The sequence below is a fragment of the Mesoplodon mirus genome, assembly GCF_964341445.2.
Source record: "Mesoplodon mirus genome assembly, chromosome: 13".
Lineage (NCBI taxonomy): Eukaryota > Metazoa > Chordata > Mammalia > Artiodactyla > Ziphiidae > Mesoplodon > Mesoplodon mirus.
Genome location: NC_138989.1, coordinates 73,597,287 through 73,625,034, shown reverse-complemented (window position 1 = coordinate 73,625,034; position 27,748 = coordinate 73,597,287). Strand labels below are relative to the sequence as shown.

Sequence of the window (27,748 nt, the reverse complement as noted above, 5' to 3'; positions counted from 1 at the left end):
TTGAGCTGCACTGCAGACGTCAGGCTGGTAGGACTACGTTGCTTAAAATACAGTCCCCACCTCCTCTCTCCTCCACATGCCTCCAGCTTGTCACACTGCCCAAGTCTCCCAGGTAACAACGTACGTCATCACAGTCGCCGTGCCTCTGCTTACAGCCAAGGTGCTGTTTCACAGAGCTGGATGGAAACTTGGTATCATCTATGTGTATGCCCTCATTTTATAGGTGAGAAAAACAGAGGCCCCAAAAGGACTGCTAACTTATTAAGGTTACCAAGGCAACCTGCCCATCTCCAAGCTCGGAGTCAACTATTCCTGAGAGATCTTTTAAAGCTTGACATTTGGAGACTTCCGTGAATATGAATCTATGTTTTCTGAATTCTCAGACCTGCATAAAAGGTCGCGTGACTAACCTTATTTACTCTCCCTCTTCCCTCCTCGTCTTTTTTTTTTTTTTTTTTTTTTTTTTTCTTTTTTGCGGTATGCGGGCCTCTCACTGTTGTGGCCTCTCCCGTTGCGGAGCACAGGCTCCTGACGCGCAGGCTCAGCGGCCATGGCTCACGGGCCCAGCCGCTCCGCGGCATGTGGGATCCTCCCAGACCGGGGCACGAACCCGTATCCCCTGCATCGGCAGGCGGACTCTCAACCACTGCGCCACCAGGGAGGCCCCCCTCCTCGTCTTTTACTCACTTCCACCCACACTCGATAATAAATAAAATGGAAAAAATATTAAAGACGGGTGGCATCTTTGGAATAGAAGCAAAGGAAACAGATCCCTACCATTCTAAATTCCTTGGGCCCAATTTCCTATCCTTTTTCTTCCACAAATAAAACTGGGAGAACTGGTCTGAGAGCCAAGAATGAAAGTGAATGACAAGTCCAGATTATTTTCTTTCATCTGGAAGCATCTGATAAAGCACCGAGGAATCCATGATCAAAGGGGGAAAAAGAAGTATCTTTTCTTTCTCATTATCACTCTTTACTCTTTCGTGTTTAAGGGACAAAACCCTAGCCAACACTGGCCTCCTCGGTAATCGAGGTAGTGAGGCTCTGACACGCAGAGCACACTCCAGCTTCACACAACCCTCCCGGCCCCATCCCTCTGTTTCAAGTGGCCTCCTTTACTCGTCTCCCTGGCAGAACTCCGACCCGGACTGTCCCAATGCTCACAAGGGCACACGATTATCCAGAGACCCAACAGTGGGCAGTGGGCCGAGAAGGACCCGTGGTGCCCCAGTCTGAGATGTTCAAGTGTCCTGTCCCTCCGGCTCTTCCCGGTAGGCTTCTCGGGATCACAGAATTTATAGCTGCAAGTTAGGACAGCTTAGGAGAGCCACTCCTAAGAATTTAAAAGCATGGTTTTATACTGCAAATGCCACTTTCCACCAGCAGCTGCACCCAGAGGCCTCTAGGACTGCAGCAAGGGAAGAAGGTTCCTTAGTGAACATCAGTTACTAAGTCTAAACTATGTTTTTCAAAAAGCACACCGAAACCCCACAAAGTAGGGTATTTAAATGATTAAAAATAATTTCCTAACAATCGTGAGAGGTTACATTAACTTCAGTTTTGTGGTCCTGAATCTTCTCCATCAAGTTCCTGATTTAGAAAAGAGCTTCATTCAAATGCTGCAACTTCTTAGACCAGAATCAAGGCAGAGATGATTCTTTTCTAAAGGAAGAAAGGTTCATGCTATCTTGGGGCAACAAGATAAAGCTTAAAATGCCTTGTAGTAAATAAGTGTGTATATATGTCAAGATGGAAGTGTATGTAATTAGGTATTTTGCTAATATAGGTTTTAAAAAGAGTAACAAAAGATTACTTCTCTTCTTTATCTTAATTTCTATGATTCCAAATCTCTGGGCCTTTTCTCTACCTAAATTAAATATTCTTAGTATATTAAATATGTAGAACTATAGAGAAACAGCCTCAGGTAGGGGAAAAAAGCTGAATGAAAAATCACCATGTAAACCCTGGTGTGGGAATCCCTCCACCCCCAGTTCCCTCCAACAGCCAGAATTATTATCTTAGGAAAAGGTCATCCAGAATCACGTATTTTTCACCTAAGCCAGAGAACTCTGGTCTGATCTCACCTGAGCCATCTAATAGGGTGCCATTTGCTGTGTGTGGCTTTTTAAATATAAATTTTAATTAATTAGAATGAAATAAAATAGATAAATTCCGTTCTTCAGTCACATTAGCTACATTTCAAATGCTCGACTACCACATGTGGCTACCGTGATGGTGGCCCTGCTAAGCCACACGAGTGAGGAAACTGCTTCACTGATTCTTCATCAGAGAGTACAATTATGCCTATCAGCAAACATCTGTTAAAGGAACAAATTCTCTATCAGCTAATGGGGCTGTAAAGACTTAATTAATAACCAAACACCCAGTCCGATTTGTTAAACCTTGAGAAGGCTTGGAAGGGTGGGCGACACACCTTCACCACCAAGTGACAGCTCTCCACTACCTTCCCTCATTATTAGTAAGACCTAAGTTCTGTAATCTAAAATTCGATGACATCAAACAATGCTGCATCCACAGGCCACAGAGCCATATATATATAAACTGCCTTGACAGCGGTCATATAGCTATCAAGACAAGAGCATCCATAATTTATCCACAAAATATATTCAGATGCTAACATCCACTTTACATGCCCACACTTGTGTTATCACACAAAATTAACCGTGCTATTTTCCCATGAGTGTCCTATACATGTGATCAAATATACATATGAGAGCACCTCAAATCTTGGGACCAAAGCCATATATCCACTCAGAATATGCCAGCTGGGTTCTCCTACCACTTACAGGCTAATGAATGCACCTTCACCTCTCCTTCTGCTCCCTTTGTGGTCCATCTTGGAGACTGCAGTGGGCTCCACAAAGCCAGTCAATGTTAAGGAGATATAGCACTCCAGTGGAAGCTCATCTTGGGACAGATGGAAAACTGGGAGGCTCCACTTCTCAACTGGCTCAGCTCCTGTGAAAGTCCTCAGTCCTCTCTGGTCTCTCCCTCTTCCACTCTTTTTTTTTTTTTTTGCAGTACGCGGGTCTCTCACTGTTGTGGCCTCTCCCGTTGCGGAGCACAGGCTCCGGACGCGCAGGCTCAGTGGCCATGGCTCACGGGCCCAGCCGCTCTGCGGCATGTGGGATCTTCCCGGACCGGGGCACGAACCCGCGTCCCCTGCATCGGCCGGCGGACTCCCAACCACTGCGCCACCAGGGAAGCCCTCCCCCTTCCACTCTTTAACCAGCTGGCTTCCATTCCCGCCTGGAGCCTTGGCATCGTTTCCTTCTTTGAAAGCTCACTCTTGCCTCCACCGAAACCCAAAGGTAAAGTGTTCCCTCTACTGATGTGGTCTCTGAAGAGGAACACCCTTCTATTCTCTGGGAGCTCCACTCAACCTTTCAAAACCAATCTGCACTCAATCACTCAAGGGATTGTTGGAGCAAGTTGTTTAAGAATTTCACCTACACCTCTTAGAGTTAATATATAATTTGCCTTGACTGTGATGTGGTTTTTATGTTGGGGACAAGGGAGGTTGGGGACACACATGAAAGAACTGGCCAACCAACCAACACTGCCGAAAAATGTGAGGCGGTTACAGCTTCAACCTGAAGAGCATGAAGAGAAGACCCACTGATGTAGAAATACGTGAACAGTCTTTCTGCACAAAGGTGGAGATATCCATACGCTCTCAATGTGACTTTAAAAGAACAATCAGGGTTCTGATGGCTTATGCCATCAAGCATAAGCCCACCTTCCACAAGCACCTTGGAGCTTCAGGTTTTTATACAGAAACAAACAAAAATATTCTAATGATATTATTTTCGCTTCCGATCTTTTGGAAGGGAAGGCGCTTGAAACCTTTCTTCCTTAACAGCCCCCCTGAGTCAGCAAGAACACAGGGCTTGCCATCATGTTCCTTCCCAACAGAGCTTCACAGCTTCCTGGGTGAGACACAGTCTTTCTGGGTCTTTAACACACAGCCATAGCTAGAGTTTCAACACAGCAGGAGGCTCACACTAGGTGGTTTGAGTCCTTTTAGTGTATAGACTACTTACACTATTTGCTCACATGAAGCGTTTAAAAACATAATAAAATGCCCTTGGAAGGCAGAAATGTTTGACTTATCCTCTCTCAGGTGCTACTTTAGGCACTTCGTGCTGCCCCGGGGAAGGCGGTCCGGGAGCTGGAACACGAGACCATCTACCTCTCACGAAGGAGGTCTTGGACCCCCATCCTATCGATACTGGAACGTGTGAGAGTCACCTTTCAGCTCAGTTAATGTCAACAGCCCCAGCTGTTTTGCTGCTCGTCTGAGTGGAGAGGAATGGTAGCAACGCCACACATGCTAACCCAGTACAACTGCTGAAGCCAGAGTGGGTGTTTCCGGCCGACAAGTTCACTCAGTACCAAGAGCATCTTTTCTTTTGTCTCTGTGCTGACTGAGAAAGCCGTGAAAACACTAGCTTGTATAGGTGTAGCCCAAGAGAAACAGCATGTACAATTCTAGACAACGGGAACAGACGTTTGATTAGACCCAAGAGGTGAACTTGAAAGCAGGGACATTCCAGTGACAAGGAGGAGGGGTTTGACAGAAGCAGGTAGCTGGTTTGTACGATGTGACAAAGGAAGACAAACTAAGGATCAGACGAGAAGGCAGCCTGTGACGCTGCCAGGCATCCGTGGATGGTTCAGATGCACTTGATGTTTACAGTTAAGCTATCTCCTATCCCCTTGAAAGGACCACCTTCTAGAAAGGGCTGGGGCCAGAGTACACACGCTTCTCCACTGTGTTGAGGAAATGCCACCCTGAAAATACACCCAAACCGCAGACGGTTAGAAACTGCTGCTCAGAGCACGCGCTGTAAAGCAGGTGACCGTTCTTACCGGGAGATGACTAAGGGGTATGTCCACCTGTCCCAGGAAGTCGTCTCGTGTCTGTTGAGAAGAGAGAAAAGAATTAATGTTTCCATCTATTTGCTGATGTCAAATAGATGAATGTCAGCATTCTTAAAAGTGTTCCTTTACAAATAGAGAGAGGTCCAGGGCCTGACATGGGACAGCAGGGGGGATGGGTTGAAGGCAGAGACCCAGGTGAGGCACAGACAGCCGTCGCCTCAGAGACCAGTGAGCCCAAGGCTTCACACACCTGACCTTTAGCTGCCTGAGACTCTGTAGGGCATCTACCACCCAACACATTGAAGACAAATCCTCTCTTGGACCTGGGGAGCATGCAATCAGTCAGGGAAGGGATACCTGGGACCCCAGAGGGTTTGGGGGCACAGCTGGCCCAGTTTAAAGAGAAGGTGGTAAAGAAATGTTGGGACCATTTTCACAAATATTTATTAAGTTCTATAAACAAAAGAGCTCCTTGAGAGCTGAGAGTCTTGGGAAAGAGTCCAGAGTCCAGTTATTAATATATCTTATACATTACTTATTAAAAAATGGCACTGAACTTTCAGTCTAGTAAGTACACTGCTTCAGAATCCAAGATCACGCATGAGCTACTGGTTACATCACTGGACACACTGTGCTTCTTCCTCTCTCCATCTCCCACACAGACCCCCATGAAATGCACGTGGAGAAGCTCACAGGTGCCCTTTCAGACTCTGGGAAGCAAAGGAAGTCATAACTCAGGGTCAGGGGTCCCTGGTCTGGACCACGGGGTGTCCAGTAGGTCATGCTGACACAATGTCCTGCTGTAGGAGGGCTTGTGTCAGAGCCTCTGATGCTTAGATGACCTGCGATGTGAACCAGAAGGAACACGACGACTTCTGTTACCCATAAAAACAAGCAGTTGCTTCTACCATATTCAAAATGCCTATTGTAGGGCTTCCCTGGTGGCGCAGTGGTTGGGAGTCCGCCTGCCGGTGCAGGGGACGTGGGTTCGTGCCCCAGTCCGGGAAGATCCCACATGCCGCGGAGCAGCTGGGCCCGTGAGCCATGGCCGCTGGGCCTGCGCGTCCGGAGCCTGTGCTCCACAGCAGGAGGGGCCGCAACGGTGAGAGGCCCACGTACCGCAAAAAAAAAAAAAAAAAAAAAAAAAAAATTGCCTATTGTAGCTGGAAAGTTCTTCAGACATAATCAGACTTGTCCTACTGCTAGCCTGGGGAAAAGCCCAAGAGACAACTCCGAATCCTGGGCTCTTATTTTCACTCTTTACTGGTTTCCTATGGAATTTTCTAATTTAGAAAACATGCTTTTGAAGCACACTTGAAAACATTCTCTTCTTGCATTTAAAAAGCAGCAGCAGATAAATGTGAACAAGATTTACCGAAATGATTTGCTCCACGCTTAGAATTTCCTTGTATGTGATTAACTAGAAAACTATCTGTGTCCTCTAAACAATACATGAGAGGTGATGAGAAATCAGTTACTACTGGCTGAGTGTGCACAAAGCAGAAGGGCCCCCATCCTTCTGATAAGACTCTGCTTTCTTTTATTTTCTCAGCTATGTCTGCCTCAGCCCACCAGGGATACCTCACCGAGCATATGGCCGTCAGGTGCCGATGCTGTATATCTTAACAAGCAGCAGTCAGCACAAGGCCCAGAAAGTAGACATCTTCACTGTCCAAAGAATTAGGAAGCAGTCCCCATTCTGAATTTGTCTGATTTAACTATCAAGCCAGTGTAAATGTCAGTTAATTCCACTATCAAAAACACAGAAATGGGGACTTCCCTGGTAGCACAGTGGTTAAGAATCTGCCTCCCAATGCAGGGGACACGGGTTCAAGCCCTGGTCCGGGAAGATCCCACATGCCGCGGAGCAACTAAGCCCGTGCGCCACAACTCCTGAGCCTGAGCTCTAGAGCCCACATGCTGCAACTACTGAAGCCCGCGTGCCTAGAGGCTGTGCTCCGCAGCGAGAGAAGCCACCGCAATGAGAAGCCCGCGCACCACAACGAGGAGTAGCCCCCGCTCGCCGCAACTAGAGAAAGCCCGCGTGCAGCAACAAAGACCCAACACAGCCAAAAAAAAAAAACCACACACACACACACACACACAGAAATGTCTGATTCCTGACCATAAATTGTGTGTCTACCTAATGAGAGTAGTGAGGTTCTACCACTTGTCCCCTCTCCCCTCCTGCGACTGGTACTGATGCTGTGAAGGAAAAGCACATGGGGGTGCAACCATCAGAAGAAGACAGTCTTACCTGAAGCTCCGTTTCATAATCTGCTCTCTGAATAGCTATCTATCGATCGTTAACCTAAGTGCATTTAACAAAAATTCACAAAACATCCACGTGCCCATGTTGTTTTGCTTGGGAGATGTTAGAGTTGTAAACCCTTCAGATGAGTTCACCATCTGAATCAAGAGACAGGCACCTGTGGCTCAGGGCTACAGTAGCAAAGCAAGTGCTGTGGCAAGGCCTCATCTAATCCTCACGGCAGCTGTAGTAGGTGGGCACCATTATTACACCCATTTTACAGATGGGGAACCTAGAGACCAGAGAGGTTCCTAGCTGGGGAGACTGGTTCCAGAGTCTGGGCTCTTAACTAATACACTGTCCCCCATCTCAATAATGGGCAGGAAAGCGTGGCTGTGTACCAGCTTTGGGCTTCTCGAAGGGATGCTGGCTCTCAACAGTGTGGATGAGAAGGGACTCTGATGAGAGCACAGTTTATGAGACTTCGGGGAAGGGGGTTCTGCTAAAACGCCCATCTGGGATGTTATCCTTCACACAACCTCCTGTTCCGACCCTGCTCCTTTCCTCAGAGGAGCAGTTTATGGGATCCTAGTGGTACTCACTGCAAAGCTAGGTGGCTTCACTTGTACCTTAACAAGTTTTCTCATTACCTTGAAAAAACAATTCCTAAAACAGACGAAGACGGAGCAACCTCACCATTAAAGTAAACAGAAGGCTCTTATTTTCTGGTTTACATCAAGGGTGACTGTAATAAAATCATTTTAAAAATAAAATAGGGATCAAGTGTATAGAGCAGCACATGGTCAAGAGGTATTGGCTTAAAAAAGTGATTCACCAGTCAGTGGAACATGCTGGTGAGATCCAGGTTTCAAAACATCCCACTGTTGCCAAAAGTACAGACATTTCAGGCAATGTAAAATATTTAGGTTAGTGACACTACACCAACATTAAGTGTGTCTTCAATACCACAGAGGAGATGTAGGAGGGACCAGAGAGCCTACTAGTGGCCTTTACACCAAAATGAGAAGCAGGAGTATTTCGAGGACACCTGGGTGTGCAGATACGGCAGGATCCCTACCTGCGGGCCCTGGAGAGCCAAGGTTTGAGGCTGTCAGAGCACCGTTAGGTCATCACTACCACAGGATGACACCTTGCACCAATTTTATAAAAATACATTAATCAAATCACTTAAATAATTTCCATTACAAAGTTATTTCCATCCAGCATCATGTTAACCCGAAGAGCTTACAAAAAACCAAATTAGTTTCAACTCACACAGTCCATATTGGCATTTCTTGTGCTTATTTTTAAGTGGTAAATGTTGTCGATTTCAACCTCAATTACCTGTCACACTATCCTAGAGGCTGAAAATGGTGCAGGTTAGTAACACAATTATAAATGTTCCCTTCTGACAAGCCATCAAATATTTTCCCAACATAATGACAATGCAAAATGGAGCCCTTGAAATGTGTCACGTAAGGTGAAACAAAAATCTATATTCCATTACTGGAAAAGTGAAATAAATATACCAAACAGTCTCTCTCTTAGAGCTTGTGTTCCAAATGACGATTAACTACGTTCAAGACCATTCCTCCGAAGGAAAGGGACAAGTGTGCGCCCTTGAGAGGCCATGGAGAGGTATGTGAGAGGTATGTGTGAATATCACTGGACCCCAAAGCCTGGGGACGATCACAAATAGCTCCAGTGAAGCCCTAACACAGCCCTCGGGCATTTCTCACTGTGCACACCGGGCCAGAGATGCCACCACTGAAGTGGACACCAGGCTTCGCTGTCCCCACAAAATAAACGAGAGGCAACTTCTCAAAGAACACATCCATTCATGAAACACCACAGACCTCTGAGCTTTAGGTTAGAATTGCACTCGAAGGATATGATCTGAATCTTACTATGTACTGATGACCACAGAGGTCACCGTGCAAGGGTTAGGCTACGACTCTGTGCATTTCACATCGAAGCTGCAGGGGAGGAGGGGGACTGTGTGGGGAGGACATCACCAGAAGTAAGGGGTGCTGGCACGTAAAGCAGGGGTCATAGAGGCTCTTTAGGAAAGGTATATCAGAAAGGACGGGCGATGCTTGGAAGGTAAAGTGACCCGCGTGTAATACAGGAGCTATACATTAAAGCAGCGCTTTTTAAACTGTGAGTTGCAATCCCACTAGTGGTTCACAAGAAGCATTAAAACAAACTAGACATAATGGAATAAAAACTATTAGAGCCTCACATGAAATAGAAGTAAGTACTGTTTCGAGGAATTTGTTTCAATGACATACACAGGTAAGTGAGTGTACTAAGTTGTGACGTCAAATTAATTTCTGTTTTGCGTGCCACCGTCACAAGTTTAAAAGCCACGTAACTCCAGCAAATGATAACCGTCCAGCGCTACCCATGTCCTAGAAAGCATTAAGGAGCAACTTGCAAGAAAATTATATTGAGAATTTCTCAAGACAAACGGGAGAGAAGTACCAGAGGCATTAGAACATGAGCTGCAGAAAAAGAATTGAAGAGTAAAGATGTGGAATGATTACATCTTCATATATTACAAATCAAGGTAAATCTCCCAACTCTAAACAGAGAGACAGAAAAACAACCTTTGTTTTGCTGCTAAACCAGTAAATGCTTCTAAACCAGTAAATGCTTCTTCCTTGCGAGGCACGCAGCCCACACTCGGGCACCGGCACCGACCAGACAGGGGAGACGGGTTCTATTTTTAGAGTGACTTTGGAAGCATGCACTCTGAATTATCTAAATAATGAATGGCTTGAGAAACTTTTGCAAAAGCTTTTAGACAAAATGTTATAAATATAGTGACAGTCTTCAACAGTCTCCTGTCTGGAGAGTCACCTGATGTTGAGATGCACTTAGTTTTAGGTGCTATCTCATTCCTCAAGAGAGCACGAAGGCAGCTTTACCATCACACACAAAAGGACGGAGGAATATTCCTTTTTCTCCGTCCATACACTCCAGCCTGTCCTCCGACAGCAGAGCTGCTGCGGTTCAGAAGCAGAGCGTGAGTTTAGCCTCCACCCGCGCCACCCATCGCATAATCCAACGTTTTACCACCTGGTGCCTCTGGCTTTTCAAGGTGAATTGTTTCAAAACACAGTGTCAAAGTTACCTTAATGAAACAGCCAAGTGGAGTTCCACTAAAAATACAGAAAAAGGTCCAGTGATGACATCCTCTGAACGCACACGCTCTTACCAAAATCCACTTGGTAAGCGCCAGAACACAAAACCCAAACAAAATTCAGATACTTTTTTTGCAAAACACAAAGCGCTGTCACTCCGCCAGCCTCTCTGCCATTTAGTTTAGAGGTTAGGGCTGAAACCTCCCATTCACTAAAACGGAATAAGGTGTGTCCTGGAGACACTGGCTGTTATTTCTAACAACAAATAAGACCTCCCTGTCAACAAGATGTCAGGGCAAACTCAAAGGACTTCTACAGGCTCTGTAAAATCACGCTGGGTAGGCGGGCAGGATGAAACCATGCTGGCTGGATGTGTGATTGTGAAGGCCTCTATGTTAAGGGACACTTTGCTTGAAATACAGAAGACAAAACAGAAGGGATAGACAGAGCAAAGAACCATCCTGCTGGCAAAGACTACGGTAGCTCGGCAGTAGCCGCCAGGCTTTAACCAGGAGCGTAACTAGACCAGTTCAAGCTGGGCTGTGAGAAGCCGGTGCTCTTTGGGTTCCAGGGGGGTCCCCACTGCTCCAGGTGTCCTGCCACCACATCAGGGATGAGGTGCGCTTGACGTCCCCGCCTCCCTCCGGGTGGGTGGAGGAAGCTCCAGGGCACAGTCCAGTCCTCTCCCCCCTCCACATGTAAGCACCTTCCAGGCTGGGGGTCAACTGAGGGCCACAGGAATTACAGCCTTCTGCCAAGCTTGATACTCTGAACTTAAGATCCACTAAACTCCGGGAATGCAAACACTGGGAAAGAGATTTGGGAACCAGATGCACAAAATGTGAGCAGCACTGCTGAGGTCACTGGCTCCTTCAGGCAGGGGGTCACCCATAGGTAGATGATGCTACACTGTGCCTGGCCTGAAAGGCACAGAGACTAGGTGCCCTCACCTCCTAGGGACAGAAGCTAACTGGCCCTGTACTAGATAGAGAAATGTAACATGAGCCACATCTAGAACTTGAAAATTTCTAAGTCCCATGAAAAAAAAATAAACAGGCGAAATTAATTCTAATAATATATTTTAGTTGACCCAATATATCCAAAATATGATCATTTCAACATGTAATCAATATGCAGATTATTACGAAAAGTGTCTTACATTCTTATTTTTGTGCTAAGTCTTTGAAATCTGGTGTTTCTCACCTACAGCACAGCTCACTTTGGACCACCTGCATTTCAAGTGCTCGATAGCCACAGGTGGTAGATATCTCTGTACAGACACTGACCATGACTGCCACATCTCAGAGGCATGAATAGAATGCTGCAGGGATACAGCGGGAGAAGTGACTAATTCTGCCCAGGGTCAAGGGCAGGCATGACTTTACCAAGGATGAAATCTTCATGCAGGGTCATTTCTTCTCTGGAGAAGTTTTACAATCTATTTTTTTGCAAGCAATTTTAATGATAGATTAAATGTATGAAGAACAAAAGAAAGTAAAGCTACCTCTAGATTCTGTTGTTTACCTGTGAACTCAGCTACCAATAAATAGACTTTAATAATCTGAATGAAATGATTCATGACGGACACGTTTAGTAACCAAAGCAGGGTAAAAGAAGGACCGAAGGATGGGGAAAAGGGCACCTAGGGACACCATGGGTTCAATGTCATTTTTATGGTTTGATTTCATTAACAGGTTTACTGCTAAAAGCTCTTCCTCATACTTCAAGGCATTTGGAACTAGCAGCCCATCTCCTTGTCTGGCTGGACAGTAGTTTGGGCGCGCGGAATATCGTCCTCAAGCAAAAACAGATCACATGTAACATAAATGCAGTACGGTTCATTCTTGGAATTTTAATGAGTGATGACTCCGGGCCACAAGAGGTACTAGAGGTACAAGAGGACGCTGACTGACTTTTCAGAGGAGCTTTGGCATCCCAGGTAGGTCCTGATAAGCCTTTTTCTGCAATGGCTGTGTTTTGGCTGAAACCGCATCTCTGGCCAATGGACCCTATCAACGTTTGCTGGGGGGAGAGCTCCATCCAGCCATACTCTGGTAAGAACTTCAAGACCGCAAAGAATAATACGCTTACATGCAGCTCACCAATCATGGATCAGAAACCTGTTATTAGCTGGTTAAAAAACTTGCCCAGGGTCACTGAGTTAGTAAATAGCAGCCAGAATGTGAACCCAGGCAGGCTGGCTCCAGGGTCCATGCTATCACCACCACAGAGTAACTTCACACTCCATGGACTTAAAAACAAACATGAACAGGCTCCCCCTACCCCCAGAAGACTCTGGTTGGATGTGCTGCAGCCCCCAACTCCACATCCCCTCAGGTGACGCCTGCCAGATACAGTTCTTGCAATCTGTAAACTCCCATGGAACGTAACCTCAGCACTGTCTGTCCTGTCCACACTCTTACATGTGTCCTTCATTCCTTACCTGTATATTAATACAGAAATGAAATGAGTGACGTGTACGTTTGAAGGAGAAATGAAATGGAGCTAAATACTTCTTATTCTTTGATTAAGCCCCTCCCCCTGCCCCAATATCTTTTAAAGCTGAGCTCTTCAAACTGCAGCAGGCAGACCCCGGAGGATAAACAAAGACTTTCCAGGGAACTTGGGCATGGGAAGTTTTAAAGAAATCATTGTCTAGACCCCTCCGCATGTCCTCTTCCCTAAACTCGATCTGCCTGAGGACAGAGTCTGTCTTCCGCTCCCTTGCCTTTCCTAAATCACACCCCCCCATCTCCCGCTTCCCAAAGAAAGGCGTACTCCTCACCCTTCCCAATCTTACCACGGTGCAGTGTGCTGGGTATAAAAACCTCTGAAACACAAAACGAAGAGACGGTTTGAAAAGGCGCAGCTCCCGAGCTGAGGGGACACGAGACAGACTCGTACTTCCCCTGGAGGACAGGCTCATGGAATGACAATGTCTTGCATAGTTACCATCCATCCAACTAATTTTCTTGATTTAAAAAATGAAGTCAGATTTCCAAATGACAGGAAATAAGCCTGATAGGGCTGACCTGTGTTTAGCAATAAGGACTGATTCGGTTAATTCAATTTTATGGCAGATATTTTCCATAAAATGAGCTGGATCTGCGATCACAAAAGAACCAAAATACTGGATATGTGATGAAATATATTTAAAGCACACACAAAATACTCAATACATTAAAAATTACATCTTTTGCAACTATTGGACTAATAACTTATCAAGTTACTGATAAATTACAGATGTCATCTTAAAAAAATGTGTGAGAAACAGTTCTTCAAAATTCTTTATAAGGTTTACTGAGCAAAGACGTTTGGAGACCAGAGTTTAAAGCATACAATCGATCATCAAGTCAGGTCATTAACTGGGTTGTTATTAAAAAGTTTCCCTCAAAACTCATTAAGTATTTAAAGCTTCTCCCCCCAGGGGACAGGCTTCTCCTTTCCACATACTACGCTGGTGAGAAAAACAGCCTGGAGAGGAAACCTTCAAAACTTTGTGAAAAATTAAGCAAATGATTACATGCACCTTCAGATTACACCATTTAAAATAAGGAATTTGAAGGACAAAGAGAAATGTCAGTTTCAGATTCCAGCAGGTGCAAATTTAAGAGCAGCAGCGTGTGGGTACTCCTCCATCCGGCACCTACAAAGGATACCCTGGGAAACAAGGGCCCAGCACCTCCTCCTTCTCGGCTCTTTAGGACAGATTAACATCCGCGGGTACCTGAGCGCTGTCCTTCTGAACAGAAGCAGCAGGACTCAAGTGTGGAGGCAACCAGGCTGGACGTTAGGATCTCCTGGGAAGCTCTCAAAGCGCTGCTACCCAGGCCTCACCTGACACAATTAAATTTCTGGTAGAGGGGCCCAGACCCAGGTGTGTTTTAGAAGCTCTCCAGCTCATGCTTATCTGAGGCCCGGGTTGACAACCAGTGAGTAAAGCTCTCGGTTTTCCTTCTTCACGAAAGAGCAACTGTGACTACCTGGTAAACTGGTAGAATTATACTGATTAGCAAACTAATATTAAATCACAGCCTCTAAAGGTATAAAATAGTTCGTGTTCCCTGCGTCCCAACCCCAGAGCTCCCCTCCTTTGTGCCTCTACTGTCCTCCCAGAGGAGAACTAGCTGGACCCATTTACACGTGTTGGTAAAAATAACTGCCTGGGCCCGGAATGTGGATGAGATGGGGGAGGGGGATTGATTTTTGGCCGCCCCTGTTTGGAACCCTAGCCCTCTGGCCTGATAGGGCTGGGATATTAATAGGAATAAGACTCACAGGTGCACAGACAAAGCACAGAGATTTCACTGGTCATGGCCAAGGGCTATCTGCTTGCCATTCTAATACCAGGGCTAAAAAGACAAATCCCATTTCAAAATAGAATCAGAGAATGTGGTCTTTAGGAGGGACCTCAAAAGTCATTCAGTGCAAAATATCTGAGACTCCTCTCTCTGTTCATCCTTCCAGTGGGTGCTCACCCCGCCTAGTTTTAAGCACCATCAGTGACGGGGAGCTCACTACCTACTGGGTCAGGAGAAAGGGTATAGGCTTTGGACGCGTATATGCCTAGTTTAAAAGTCCAGTGATCTAGAAACAGCTGAATAGCCAGAGGAGAGTTTCTTAATCACCACCGAAGGCTGATCATCTCATCTGTAAAATGGGGATAGAAACAACTTTATTTTGCACAGTCACTGGGTATTAAATGGGACAACTGGATTCAATAAGCATAATTCCTAACCCAGGGCTTTTTACCCTCAGCACCACTGGCATTTGAGGCTAGAGAATACTTTGTTGCAGGGGACCGTCTATGCTACTCATTATAGGGTTTTAGAAACATCCGGCTTTTATCCACAACATGCAAAAGCAACCCCTGCCCCTCAGTTATGATAACCAAAAATAGCTCCAAATACTGTCATATGTCTTGGGGGGGGGGTCGTGGATGGGACAAAACTGCCCCCAGTTGAGAACCGCTGTTCTAGTCCACTTCCCTCCCTGTACTCCATAAAGCGTTCATGGCATCTTTGGGCAATTCTGTAAGAATGTTCTCGTGATCTGGTGTTCGTTTTTCTTTAACTCCCACTGCCCCCAAGCACCAGGGAAGAAGGAAGCGTAAGTTAAGTTTCTGTACCTCAAAAGCGGCAAAGCTGAGACCTGAACAAGAGTCCCCCCGACTGCAGCCCTTACATCTGTTTCTACAATACCACGTTCTCTTAGGGGCTAGCTAATCTCTCACAGGGGGATGTGACGGCTTAATCGCTCATTTGAAGAAAGTTCCGTCCTTATCAGTTCTAGCTGGTTCCCCTCTCCCCCTCCTCCCACCCCGAGGCATTTCAAAGGAGAGATCTGCGAGCAAAGCTTCATGCACTGGACTATTTCCTAATTAATGGGTAAAACAGAGAGTGGGACGGAGTTCTCTAGGGAGCTGCCAGGAAAATCCCTGAGAACCTGAGACTGACGGCTGAGCTCCTTCTCTGAGTGAGTTGCGTTTAAGGTCAACAGCAAGAGCTACGCAGTTATCAGGAAGGAACTGAAGCTCTGGGCCAGAAGCGTTTCCAGAACAAGGAACCGTGTTGTAAAGAGCTTAACTGAAAGCATACAGTTGGGCTGGCGTCCAAGCCAGGAAGGCCCAGGAACATGGGAGAGAGAATGTGCGCGTACTTTAGATAAAAATCACAGGGGAGAAAAATGCCCCCAATACTCCCTTCCACGTCACATCAAAAGTCTTGAACAATCAAACCAACGAAGACGGAAGTTAGCATCACGGGCACCAAACCTTAAGTCTTCAACTGATGTCTCAAAACACAAGGCAAACCTGGGAGAAGAAAGCTGTGACTTTTTCTAAGAATCACTGGGGACTAACACTCAAATGCCCACATGCCGTGCAAGAAGTGGTCGAATATCCATGTCATTTGTAAACTCCACTAGCACTGGAACCAGGATGAGGCTAGCGAGGCCCCGAGAGCAGGGCTGCTCATGCTGATTTAAGTGCTTACTTAAATGCTGAACCCCAGATGCCTCTCTTGCTCCCCCTTAGTCCTTGCCCTGAAACCCACATTTGCTGCACTGTATGCCCTGCACCAGTGACTCAAAGGATGGGGAGGTACTGCCTTTGAGAAGCACATGGCCTAGATGCACGGGTTCTAAGTTACAGGCGTGGATGTGAAGTGCACCAGGGAAAAGAATCCCAGAGGCTGGCCCCTTGGGTGTTAGTCCTGGCTCAGGAACTAACTAGCTGCATGACCTTGGGCACTAAGCCTTCCCTGCACCAGGTTCCTCATCTGGAAAATGGGGCAATGACCACCTGTACTTCCTGTTTCATAAACCATCACACACCTCAAACGTCAGTGTGTGTGGAAGACTTGTGCAAGTTACGATGGAGTGTGATTAAGCTGCCCTATTAATGAATCTTTTGAGAGTTGAGAAATGGGAGGAGTCGGGGAGGATCCCTGCCAATAACCAGCCAAATGTAAAGCACACAGCTATTTTTAGAAACTTTATGGTTCAGTCTGGTCTTCAATCAGAAAACTTCTTGTATTGCCAAGAGCTCAGCGCAGACAGTTTGAGAAACCCTGTTCCATCCTGAGGGTAAACCACATGCAAGAGCTTTAAAAATGAAATGAACTGTTGTAAAGTTAATTATCCCTTAAAAAATAAATACATGGGGGCTTCCCTGGTGGCGCAGTGGTTGAGAGTCCGCTTGCTGATGCAGGCGACACAAGTTCGTGCCCCGGTCCGGGAAGATCCCACATGCCGCAGAGCGGCTGGGCCCGTGAGCCATGGCTGCTGAGCCTGCGCGTCCGGAGCCTGTGCTCTGCAGCGGGAGAGGCCACAACAGTGAGAGGCCCGCGTACCGCAAAAAAAAAATAATAATAAAATAAAATAATAATAAATAAATACATGAAAATGAAATGTAATGTCAAGGACTGAAGGAAGACTAAATAAGCATAAAAAGGTTAGTCTAAGCTTAGAAACGACTTCTTTCTTTTTTTAAAGATGATCTGCAGTGAGGCTATTCAACAACTTTTAAGAAGTTACACAAAAGAATCCATTTATGTATACGTTGGTTGTTCGGAACATTAAACCTATGATCCTGAAGAAAACTGTATCGTAAACAGTAATCCCGAGGCTAGACTACAAAGGCTCAGGACACCTATGAAGTAACTGGAGCGTGAAGCAGCACTCACCTGGGGGCTTCAGTTACCCTCTACCTCCACCCTGAGCTTCTCAGCTAACATCCCTCACTAGCTGGGGCAACATGGGGCCAGGACGAGCCCCTATTGACATCATCCCACTGTCACCCCTCCAACTGCACACTGGTGGGCACTTCGTAAGTCACCTGCAGGGAATGGCAGGGCATGGGGGCAACGACTCTGACAGCAGAGGTGAGTCACCTCCGGAGCTGGGTGTGGGGCCAGGGCAACATTCTAGACCAGCCTAAATGTTAATGAGAACTCTGCATTACCCTCCATCATATTTCCATGGCTGCTTAGCTACTGGAGGTGTGAAAACAGTACGTGCAAAACTAGCACCAGGCACTGAATAAAGGAGGTGCCTGACGAGTAAATTCAGTCCTTGTTATTCTACAGTATACGTCCTTTCCCAGAAAGAAAACCAGGAAGAGTCACAAATTGGAGACTGCCCTTATGAGCTGGTCTATGTGTTCATAGCCATAAACCGTACAGAGGTCTATACAGAAAAGGCACATAAAAATATAATTACATTCCCATGTAATTCTTAACCTTGTCATCGATCAGAGCATCTGACTGCATCAAAATGAAACTTCTAGTGACCACCTTCCTGGGCTAAACGTTAATTACTGGAACACTGAAGTGGGTGTCCATCTGCAGCAATGGCCCCGGGAATTTGAACACGCTCAGGTAAACAGATATGAGGTGAACACTTAAATGAGCTTTAAGCTGTCATTCCTTTTTATTTTTATAGTTAATTAATAATTAATTAATTTTTGGCTGCTTTGGGTCTTCGTTGCTGCACGCGGGCTTTTTCTAGTTGTAGCGAGCAGGGGCTTCTCACTGCAGTGGTTTCTCCTGCTGCGGAGCACGGGCTCTAGGCGCGCGGGCTTCAGCAGTTGTGACATGTTGGCTCAGCAGTTGTGGCTTGCGGGTTCTAGAGCGCAGCCTCAGTAGTTGTGGCGCACGGGCTTAGTTGCTCCGCGGCATGTGGGATCTTCCCAGATCAGGGCTCAAACACGTGTCCCCTGCATTGGCAGGTGGATTCTTAACCACCGCGCCACCAGGGATTCCCCAAATTGTCATTCTTTTATCTGTTTTCTTATTTGAGTTTTTCTCCATACTTCAAAGGAAGAAGTATTGAAGGAGTTACCTGGGGCCCTAACTTATCATGGATCTAAGGGGAATTCTTAGATTTCTATGCCTTATTATCTCCCTTATAAAATATAGTAATTCTAAGGCTCTTTATGTGTGTACAAGTCCTAGAACTTAACAAGATAAACGTACTGTATCAGTCTGTCTTGCCCTTAGTGACAATTTTGGATAAAGTACTAACTTGAAAGTTACTACAGTAATCTGTAAATCAAGCAATATGCACCTACTTTCAATTTAGAAACTGACAGAAAAACCTAGAACAGTAGAGAGAGTGGCACATAGCGCAAACCTTGCCCACTGGAACCTCACACTGCATCATGGTGGAGCCCCTCCCACCCAGCAGAGCCCAAAATACACTGGAATTCAATTGTGTTTATTACACTGAGTGGAGCAGGGGCTGTTTTGACTACCATGTCCAAAGAAACTACAAGCATGACTTCCACAGACCGAATTCCTTTCTTCTCCTTCTGGGATGACTCTGAGGACCAGACACCTGTGCACGGCAGCACTGAGAGAGGGTGGCAGTGGCTCTGTCTCTGACTTTCACTCTACTCCCAGACCTGCATCTTAGTTTGATGGTGACTTGATGCAGTTACTTAATCTCTCTAAGCCTCAGTTTCCTCATCTGCAAAGTGGGGATGATAATAGCAACACTGAGATGTGGTGTGAGAACCAGCAGTAACTTTCATACGGAAGGAGCCCAGAGAGTGTTAGCTGCATCAGGACCAACAGACGGAAGGGAGTATTAAACCTGAAAATATTTTTTCAGGTACAAAGCGCAGCAAAAACTTCTTTTAAGCTGGGGGTAGTAACCCTCCCGAATGTGTGCATGACACCATTCTTTTGAAGCTGTAAACCAACAACAACAATTAGTAAATATGGGACACTCACTCTGTGCCCAGCACATTCTAAGTGCTTCACGTAACTCACCTCCCTCCATCCTCCTGACAAGCACATTACCGACACGCAGACTACAGCATGGAAAGGCTAAGTAATCTGTCCAAGGTCAGACAGCTGGTAAGTAGCTCAGCCCAGATCTGAACTCTCACCCAACACGTACAGTCTCTGAAGAGTCACGCAAGCTTAGCTGCCTGTATTCACAGTATAATCCCCAATTCTTATGTCCTTTGTTTTTTTTGCTGAATAAAAAAGTCTTCAGGGCTTCCCTGGTGGCGCAGTTGTTGAGAGTCCGCCTGCCGATGCAGGGGACACAGGTTCATGCCCCGGTCCAGGAGGATCCCACATGCCGCGGAGCGGCTGGACCCGTGAGCCATGGCCGCTGAGCCTGCGCGTCTGGAGTCTGTGCTCCGCAATGGGAGAGGCCACAGCAGTGAGAGGCCCGCGTACCGCAAAAAAGTCTTCTTACCCAGGCGCTAGCTCATCCTTGCTTGTTCTTTCAGGAGCTCGTGGGACATGTGGCAGATCATTAAGGGACCACTTAATAACATTTTGAGAATAAATTACAAAGTTGAGCCTTACTTTGGATGCCGTTCTGAGAAAAACTGAGAAGAGTTACAACTATGACTCTTAAAATCATATAAACACCAGAGAGTCTTTCCTAAGCTCTCCACCACCCTCATCCCAATTCATCTCCAAGAGGGGCCAGTGGAGGTGAGGAGACTGCTTTTCTAAGCAATGTATTTACGAGATACGTATAACCTAATTATAACTGTTTCAGACCCTGTCTGTAAAAGCTGCCCACGTTTTCTCTACCCACCCAGAGAAAACAATCTCGGGTGTTTCAAAGCCACAGTAATGGAGACTAGCTTTACAGTTAAATTTTCAAAAACAAAACATATCCAATTTATACAAAGGCACTGGAAAATGTTTTTGATTCACTAGTACATATTGCGTTTTTCTTTTTAGGCATCCATGTGTCAAAAAAAATCTTGGTATCTTGCAGTCAAGAAATCTAACAGCTTTTCATGTCAGTCTATGCCTCTGTCCCTGCAAAGGGGACAAAAAAATGGTAACTGAACAAAGGCACTGATGTGGCACCTTCCCCAGTTGCTTATCATGCAGGGTGCACACGCTGTGTGAACAATCAGCACCTCTGTGTGGGAGGAATCTTTTTATTCTGAAAATTCAGGTAAGAACTTTAATAAAATAGAATGATCAACTCCAGAACAATTTTGTTCAAAACAGACCAAACTGTGCCCAGCCACATGCTTTCTTCAACCTGATCACGGTACAGAGGGGTGCATGTGCGCACACACACATTTTAGAAGCAAAAGTACATGCACACCTTCCAGAGACTTGATTAAAGATAATGTTTAGAAGACAACTGTCATTGACTGTAACGGCTATCCAATCTGCAGTCATGGTATGAATCACTCTTAGACACAGGCTACAACGGAACCATTTATTTATTTAATTTTGATTTTTACTGGAAGAAACATGCTACGTTGCAATTCAAGAAGCCCAGGGAACAAAAATACGGGAGACGTTGTCATATAAAATGTAATTTAGTGGGCTTCCCTGGTGGCGCAGTGGTTGAGAGTCCACCTGCCGATGCGGGGGACGCGGGTTCGTGCCCCGGTCTGGGAGGGTCCCACATGCCGTGGAGCGGCTGGGCCCGTGATCCATGGCCGCTGAGCCTGCGCGTCCGGAGCCTGTGCTCTGCAACGGGAGAGGCCACAACGGTGAGAGGCCCGCGTACCGCAAAAAAAAAAAAAAAAGAAAAAAAAAAAGGTAATTTAGGGACTTCCCTGGCGGTCCAGTGGTTAAGACTTCACCTTCCAATGCAGGGGGTGCCAGTTCAATCCCTGGTCAGGGAGCTAAGATCCCACATGCTTTGCAACCAAAAAACCAAACACATAAACAACAGAAGCAATATTGTAACAAATTCAATAGACTTTAAAATGGTTCACATCAAAAAAATCTTAAAAAAAAAAAAAGTAATGTAGAAGCCTGGTTGACATCCAAGGTGAAACGGTATCCCTAGAAATGTTCCATTTGTCATCATGTGCCTGTTGGAAGGGACCAGATGGGACAGTGTTTGATTACTTAGGGCAGTGCGCTAATCAGAACCAGTAAATTCGCCCAGCCCACAGACATTTTTTGGAAAGGAAAAAAGGGGAGAGAGATGGAAAAGACAGACTTTTAGGACATGTTTTAAGCAGTTTATATGCATTATCTCATTTAATCATCCTAATAACCCTGAGGGAGGTACCATCATTAGCCCCGTTTTGAAGATGCGAGACCTGTGCTTTAGAAAAGTTCAGTGACCTGCTCATACCATCTGGTCCACTAAGCAGGGCCAGGATCCAGGGAGTGATGGACCCAGGATTCAAACTCAGGCTTGGCTCATCTCTCCATGTTTTGTCTCTGTGGATCCAGTTAAGATAACCAGGGTCCCAGAGATAAACTCAACAGCAGATAGCCCTGGACTCTTATCAAAATCATGAATTACAACTCAGAGACATGCAGGTTCTCTTAAAACATATATACAGAAAAGATAATCACTTTTCTTTTTAAAGGGATATTATCATAGTTTTCACCAAGGTATGTGACATTCATGTAGACAGATTGAGCTAGGGCAAATTCCAGTTACCCCAATTGACAGAACATGATACCGTAACAGATTATTCTACTGTAAATTTAAGTTTCCTAGATTTTCTTCTTCTGTATCACTGATTTACAGAAGTGATTCTATTTGTGTTTGCTAGCACAGAGGCATTACCTTCAAGAATCTGAACTGCTATTTTATTGGAGAAAGAGATACTGAAGCCAAGATAATGGCACCGTCAAAGTACAACAGGAAAGAATAAGACACCCAGGAAGGCACACTTGCAGGAGGCAGCTCTTGGGAAAAGACCTGGAGACAGCAGAAAGCAATGCAATGGGGAACAGTCGAGTGGTGAGCTGGACATGATCATTTAAATCTCTCCTAGGTCTAATGTTCCAGCGCACAGAGCCAGCCACGCCAAGCCCACAGGCTCAGGGGCTCGAACAACCACTGTTGCTACCACTCCCCGGCTCTCTGGATCTAACGTGACCTTTTTCTTATGACTCATTTTACACGTACGTCTTCCCTTCCAGCAGAACCACAAGCAGCCTCAGGACAGACACAGTCTTATACATCTTTGTATCTATCTCCCACTGTGCCTAGGAACAGCAACAACACACAGTACCTTCTCAATAACTGCTTGATTTAACTTCAACATTCTCAATAACTGCTTGATTTAACTTCAACATTCTCAATAACTGCTTGATTTAACTTCAAGAGTAAAATGACCCCTGCAGGATAGAATCTGAATCCTTTGGCTTTCTCTGTAAACTGTCCCAGGTGTTGAAAATGGGGTGTAGTAGGCTGAGTAATGGCTTACAAAGATACCAGGTCCTAAATTCCTGAAACTTGTAAATGTCAGCTTATCTAAAAAATGATCTTTGCAGATATGACTAAATTAAGGATCCTGTGATGGGCAGATTATCCTGGATTATCCAGGTAGGCACTACATGGAATTACAAGTGTCCTTATAGGAGAAGTACAGAGGGAGACTGAAGACAGAAGAGGAGGTGGCAATGTGACCTTGGAGGCAGAGACTGGAGTGATGTGGCCACAACTTAAGGGATGCTGGCAGCCACCAGAAGCTGGATGTGGTAAAGGACTGATTCTCTCCTCGAGCCTCTGGAGGAGCACAGACCTGCTGACATCTTGATTTTAGTCCAGTGATTCTGATTTTGAACTTCCTGCCTCCAGAATTGTGAGAGAATTCATCTCTGCGTTTTTAGGCTAAGTCTGCAAGTAAGTTGTTACAGCAGCCATAGGAAACTCGTACGTGGGCAAAGACCAGTCCAAAAACCTGTTTTAGGAGAAGAGAACCGGAGGGCTGGGAGGATGCCTCACCCTTGGACTGACAGGGATGTTTACTGTGAAACTAGCAGAGACTGAGTTGCCAGGGGAATCCTGTTTGAACCCAAAGAACTTCCTGACCAACAGCTCTGTGAGGTTCCATTCAAACCTTTATCCTGGGCACCACCAGAAATAAAAATGCTATTCATGGGCCAAACTCAGATTCCATGACAGCGATCAGGGGACCACCTGAAGGTTGCCCCCCAACATTATTTTACAACTGACTCATTAATCGGGTTGAGATGCACACACAATACATTTCCCCTGCCCTGCCCAATGCTTCCGGTCTGTGCTCACACACCAGGAGGTGCTTTCTTCCTGGAAACACAAAGACGACACAGGCAAAAAGGAAATACCTTTCTATTCCAAACCCCTTCAAAGTCTGCTTAAAACAACTATTTCCCCCCATAAAACCTAAAGGATTCTGAAGAGAATCTCTATTACCTGCCAGTAATTTCCTCTTTCAACATCCAAAATCCTCCTCCATTTTTATGTGCCTGCCCTGAAAGCCCAGGCACAGCTTGGCTGACTGTACATCTATTTACACACACGTCTGCTGCAATCGTCTTTCTTCACAGTGTTATACAAAAGCACGAAGCAAAATGCTGTAATATCCCTCACTATTCTGAGTTCATTAAACTGGGGTTTCTGAGGCCACACGATTAAGTGAGATATTTAAAATACTGAAGTATTTACATTTTATTTGAACTATGGTTTCTTTTAAAATAAAGCTCCACTGGCCATCCGAATGCTTGAAGGTTTTGTTGTGGCTGCTTTTACTGTTGTAGCTTTAATACTATTTAATAATTAGTTTAAAATGGAAGACAAGTACACAATGTGAAACCTCTCAACTGCTTTTACCTCTGACCTCAAAAGTTGAAAGGAAAAATGAAGCTGGTCGGGCAGTTTAATCAAATGTCTCACACTGAGAATACCTAAGAAAGACCAGCACTTGAGGCACACAAATTGCATGCTGGCAGCTGCTAGTTTTTGACAGAGCAACCATTTCTGTTCATTTCAGAACTGCCATATTTTTATTTAGCCACTTGCTAAGAAATCTGTGTCAACAGCTGCTTGGTTGAAAATAAAAGACTATCAACTATACTTCAATTTTTTTAAAAAAGCAGGGAGATAAAAAAAATTCAAGAGATCGAAGTTGGAGCCATTCAGTGAAAGTGCTTTCGCTTTCCCCCCCAATCCCAGATACAACTTGTTCTTAAAAAAAGGTGAAACCAAAATGAACCAACCCATGTCAAGCCAAATTCAACAGGCTTGATAAGACATCCCACCAAGGATTACAAAAGCTTCCTGGTTATCATGGTTATTTAAATTAAATGAGAAACTATTACCAGACGGTGGCAGGAAAGAGAATCCTTCAGTTTATTTTGTGAAAAAGCAGAAAGTGTGGTGTGCATTTCCAAGATATTGATTCATGATCAGATTTCCCACATGCTCATGTGAAGGTTGGTATAAAGGTCGGTATAAAATGGGAATTCATGTCACTGAACACAAACAGTACATGAAATATTTCCTAATACCCAAACCCTTACTCAGAGTAAGGAGATCTTATAAACAAATCATGAGAACCCATTATTACACATCAGAGAATATATGAGTCAGAAGCAATAAGATGTTTTGTGAAGACTAGGTTATGTTAATCAAAACTTTAAATAAATAACCGCATAAATAAAAAGCAGTTTATCATTACACGATGATAGCACACAGCTGATGTATGCTTAAAAAGCAAGAGCTTTATTGTACACAACCTGGGTTATTAAAATTACTGTGCTTTCTAATGACATCTAAGCACACAATAATAACCCCTTATCAACAGCTGACATCTTCTTGCTATTCCAAAGGGGTATTTATTACTCTTTTAAAAGATAATTTGTTTTTCAAATTAAAGCCCAGCTAGGCTGGTGCATTAACTACACTGGCACTGATTCTGCCAGGAACAGAACAAGCCACTTCTCATCTTAGCTTCATAAAATAATTTTATTACGAAACATGATTCAACAGTTAAAGAAGATCATCCAAGGATGCAATTATCCCCCGAATGAAAAACAAACCCACGCACAGCATGTACCAGGTAACCATCAACTAATTTTTCTCTGGCTAAGTACAATTTTTCTTGTCTTGTTTGACAAGTTTGTCTGAACCACTAGTCTCAAATGCCTGGACATCACCCAGTTGGATATGAAATAACCCAGCAAAATGATTTCAGAGAAAAATATTACTTTAGGTACCCCCTTCTCCAAAGTCAGTGTTACTTTCAGGCTCCCAATACACTAAACTTATAAAAGAGAATAAAAAATTACACGAGGATCAATTCATTTGTTTTTAAGATAAATATTCTATGGATCAAAAGATCTCACTTTTCAGATTAAATTCTATTTGGGTTGGCCCAAAAGTTCGTTCAGATTTTTCTGTAACACCAAAAACCCGAACGGACTTTTGGGCCAACCCCAAATTTTATAAGTATTCATTTACTAAGTACATTGTATGTAATATAAGCATGCAAAGAATATTAATATTGGGGAACTAAAATTCCATACACTTGTTTGTACTAAAAACTAACATATAATAAATTCATTCAATACTTAGTGAGCATTTAATCATATATAAAGCACTATACTAGACAATCAGGGTATAAGAAAATGCATTAAAAAAATCCTTGACCTCGTAAGAGCTTAGAGAAAGGGATGTAAAGGGAGAAATATATATAGAAATATCTATGACGGCAAGATAGAGTGTAATATGAGCCACGAGCAAGGCAAGAATAAAGCACTGGCTTGGGTGGGGATGGCCACACGGGGCGCTGAGGGATGAGGCACCGGGGGAGAAGAGAGCAGGAGGGAGGCCCCCTCTCAGGCAGAGCCGGGGGGGGGGGCTCTGCAGAACGGGGAAAACCCAGGAGAGCCCAAGGGAAAGTGCCACCCCCAGACACGGTGACCTGAAGGACCTGGAGCACCAAAGGCATCTGGAGCCCAACTGGAGGGAAATGGGGAGTCACCGAGGCAGAAGTGAGAATGCAGGGCGAGATGCAGAAAACCACTCAAGGGCGGCTCATCTGAGCAGTCCCGGCGGACCCTTGGAACTGAGGGGGATACACTCCTCAGTTTAATTTTCTGTGTGCCTTCACGGGTTGAAGGCCACCGGGATGCACTGGTCGGCATCCAACAACTATGAGTTCAAGTTCTAACTCTGCTTTAGAGCTGTGAACTGAGGTGCCTCTGGTGAACCCCCAGACCTGTGATCTTTCATGTTACTTTCTGCACTTGAAGATGATAGGCAATTAATGGCTACATGGCTTATTCAATCTACCTTCTTAAATTGGTTATATCCCAGGTAAGAGAACACAACTTGGATTGCTTCGTTCTAAATAAGCAGGTCGCGTGCATGCGTGTGTGCGTGCGTACTGTGGTTTAAAGGAGAGGAGGGAAGGGGACAATTAAATACATTTTATCTTGGTTACAGCCAGCTGCTGGCCATGTTCACCATATCCATGGGGGCAAAAAACCCCCTGAAAATTCTTGTTTCACTTACCAACAATCATTTGCGGCAATTTTTGTTTGGTCCTTAGTTTCACCCAGCTACGCTTTAGCTTTAAAAATGGATATATCAAATTAGCTTACTGGAAAATACCAAACAAAAATGAGTGCCGCCTTTCTTAGGCAAGGATTCTACCACAGGTCAAATTCCATGCATTGTATGCCAATTAAGTTGGTACAGTGGGAAAATGAACCAGACTCCATTATTCTCAGGGCTCAGAAAATAGCCCCTTGACATGGACTTCGACAAATTAAATTAGTCCATTTAAATCTGAAAAACATGGTGCTGGATTTACTACACCAACACTCTCACTAACTGATTTTAATATGAGAACGTTACTCACCAATTGCAAAAATCGCTCAGCACTGACCAGTTCTCTCTCCTTCCTCCACACGGAGAAGACTACGTTTCCCAGCCTCAGGCAGAGCCATATTACTAGTTTGGGCCAGTGCACTCTGAGAAGAGGTGACGAGTGGCACCTCTGAGTTGGGCTCCTGTGCCGTCTGTCTGGGTCTCCGAGTGACCACGTGGATGGGCATGCCTGCTGACCCATGTTGGCATGTAGCATGAGTGAGAAATAACTTGTAGTGTGTTAAGCCAGTAAGATTTGGGGGTTTCCTAATATACCTCTCTTTGTCAAGGACCATCACCACCAGTGTGTTTCTCAGTGGACATCCAGTGGAAAAACAGGGTG

The 27,748-nt window shown here is 45.1% G+C and overlaps 1 protein-coding gene across 8 annotated transcripts in view; it reads right to left on the bottom strand.

Moving 5' to 3' along the window:
* NEDD4L (NEDD4 like E3 ubiquitin protein ligase) overlaps nucleotides 1-27,748 on the bottom strand; it is a 355,791-nt gene that overhangs the window by 79,840 nt on the left and 248,203 nt on the right. For all 8 annotated transcript variants that reach the window (XM_082641144.1, XM_082641145.1, XM_082641146.1 and 5 more), the window contains one exon: nucleotides 4,897-4,947. In XM_082641144.1, coding sequence (XP_082497270.1) covers nucleotides 4,897-4,947 — 51 coding nt within the window. The remainder of the gene's footprint in view (nucleotides 1-4,896; nucleotides 4,948-27,748) is intronic.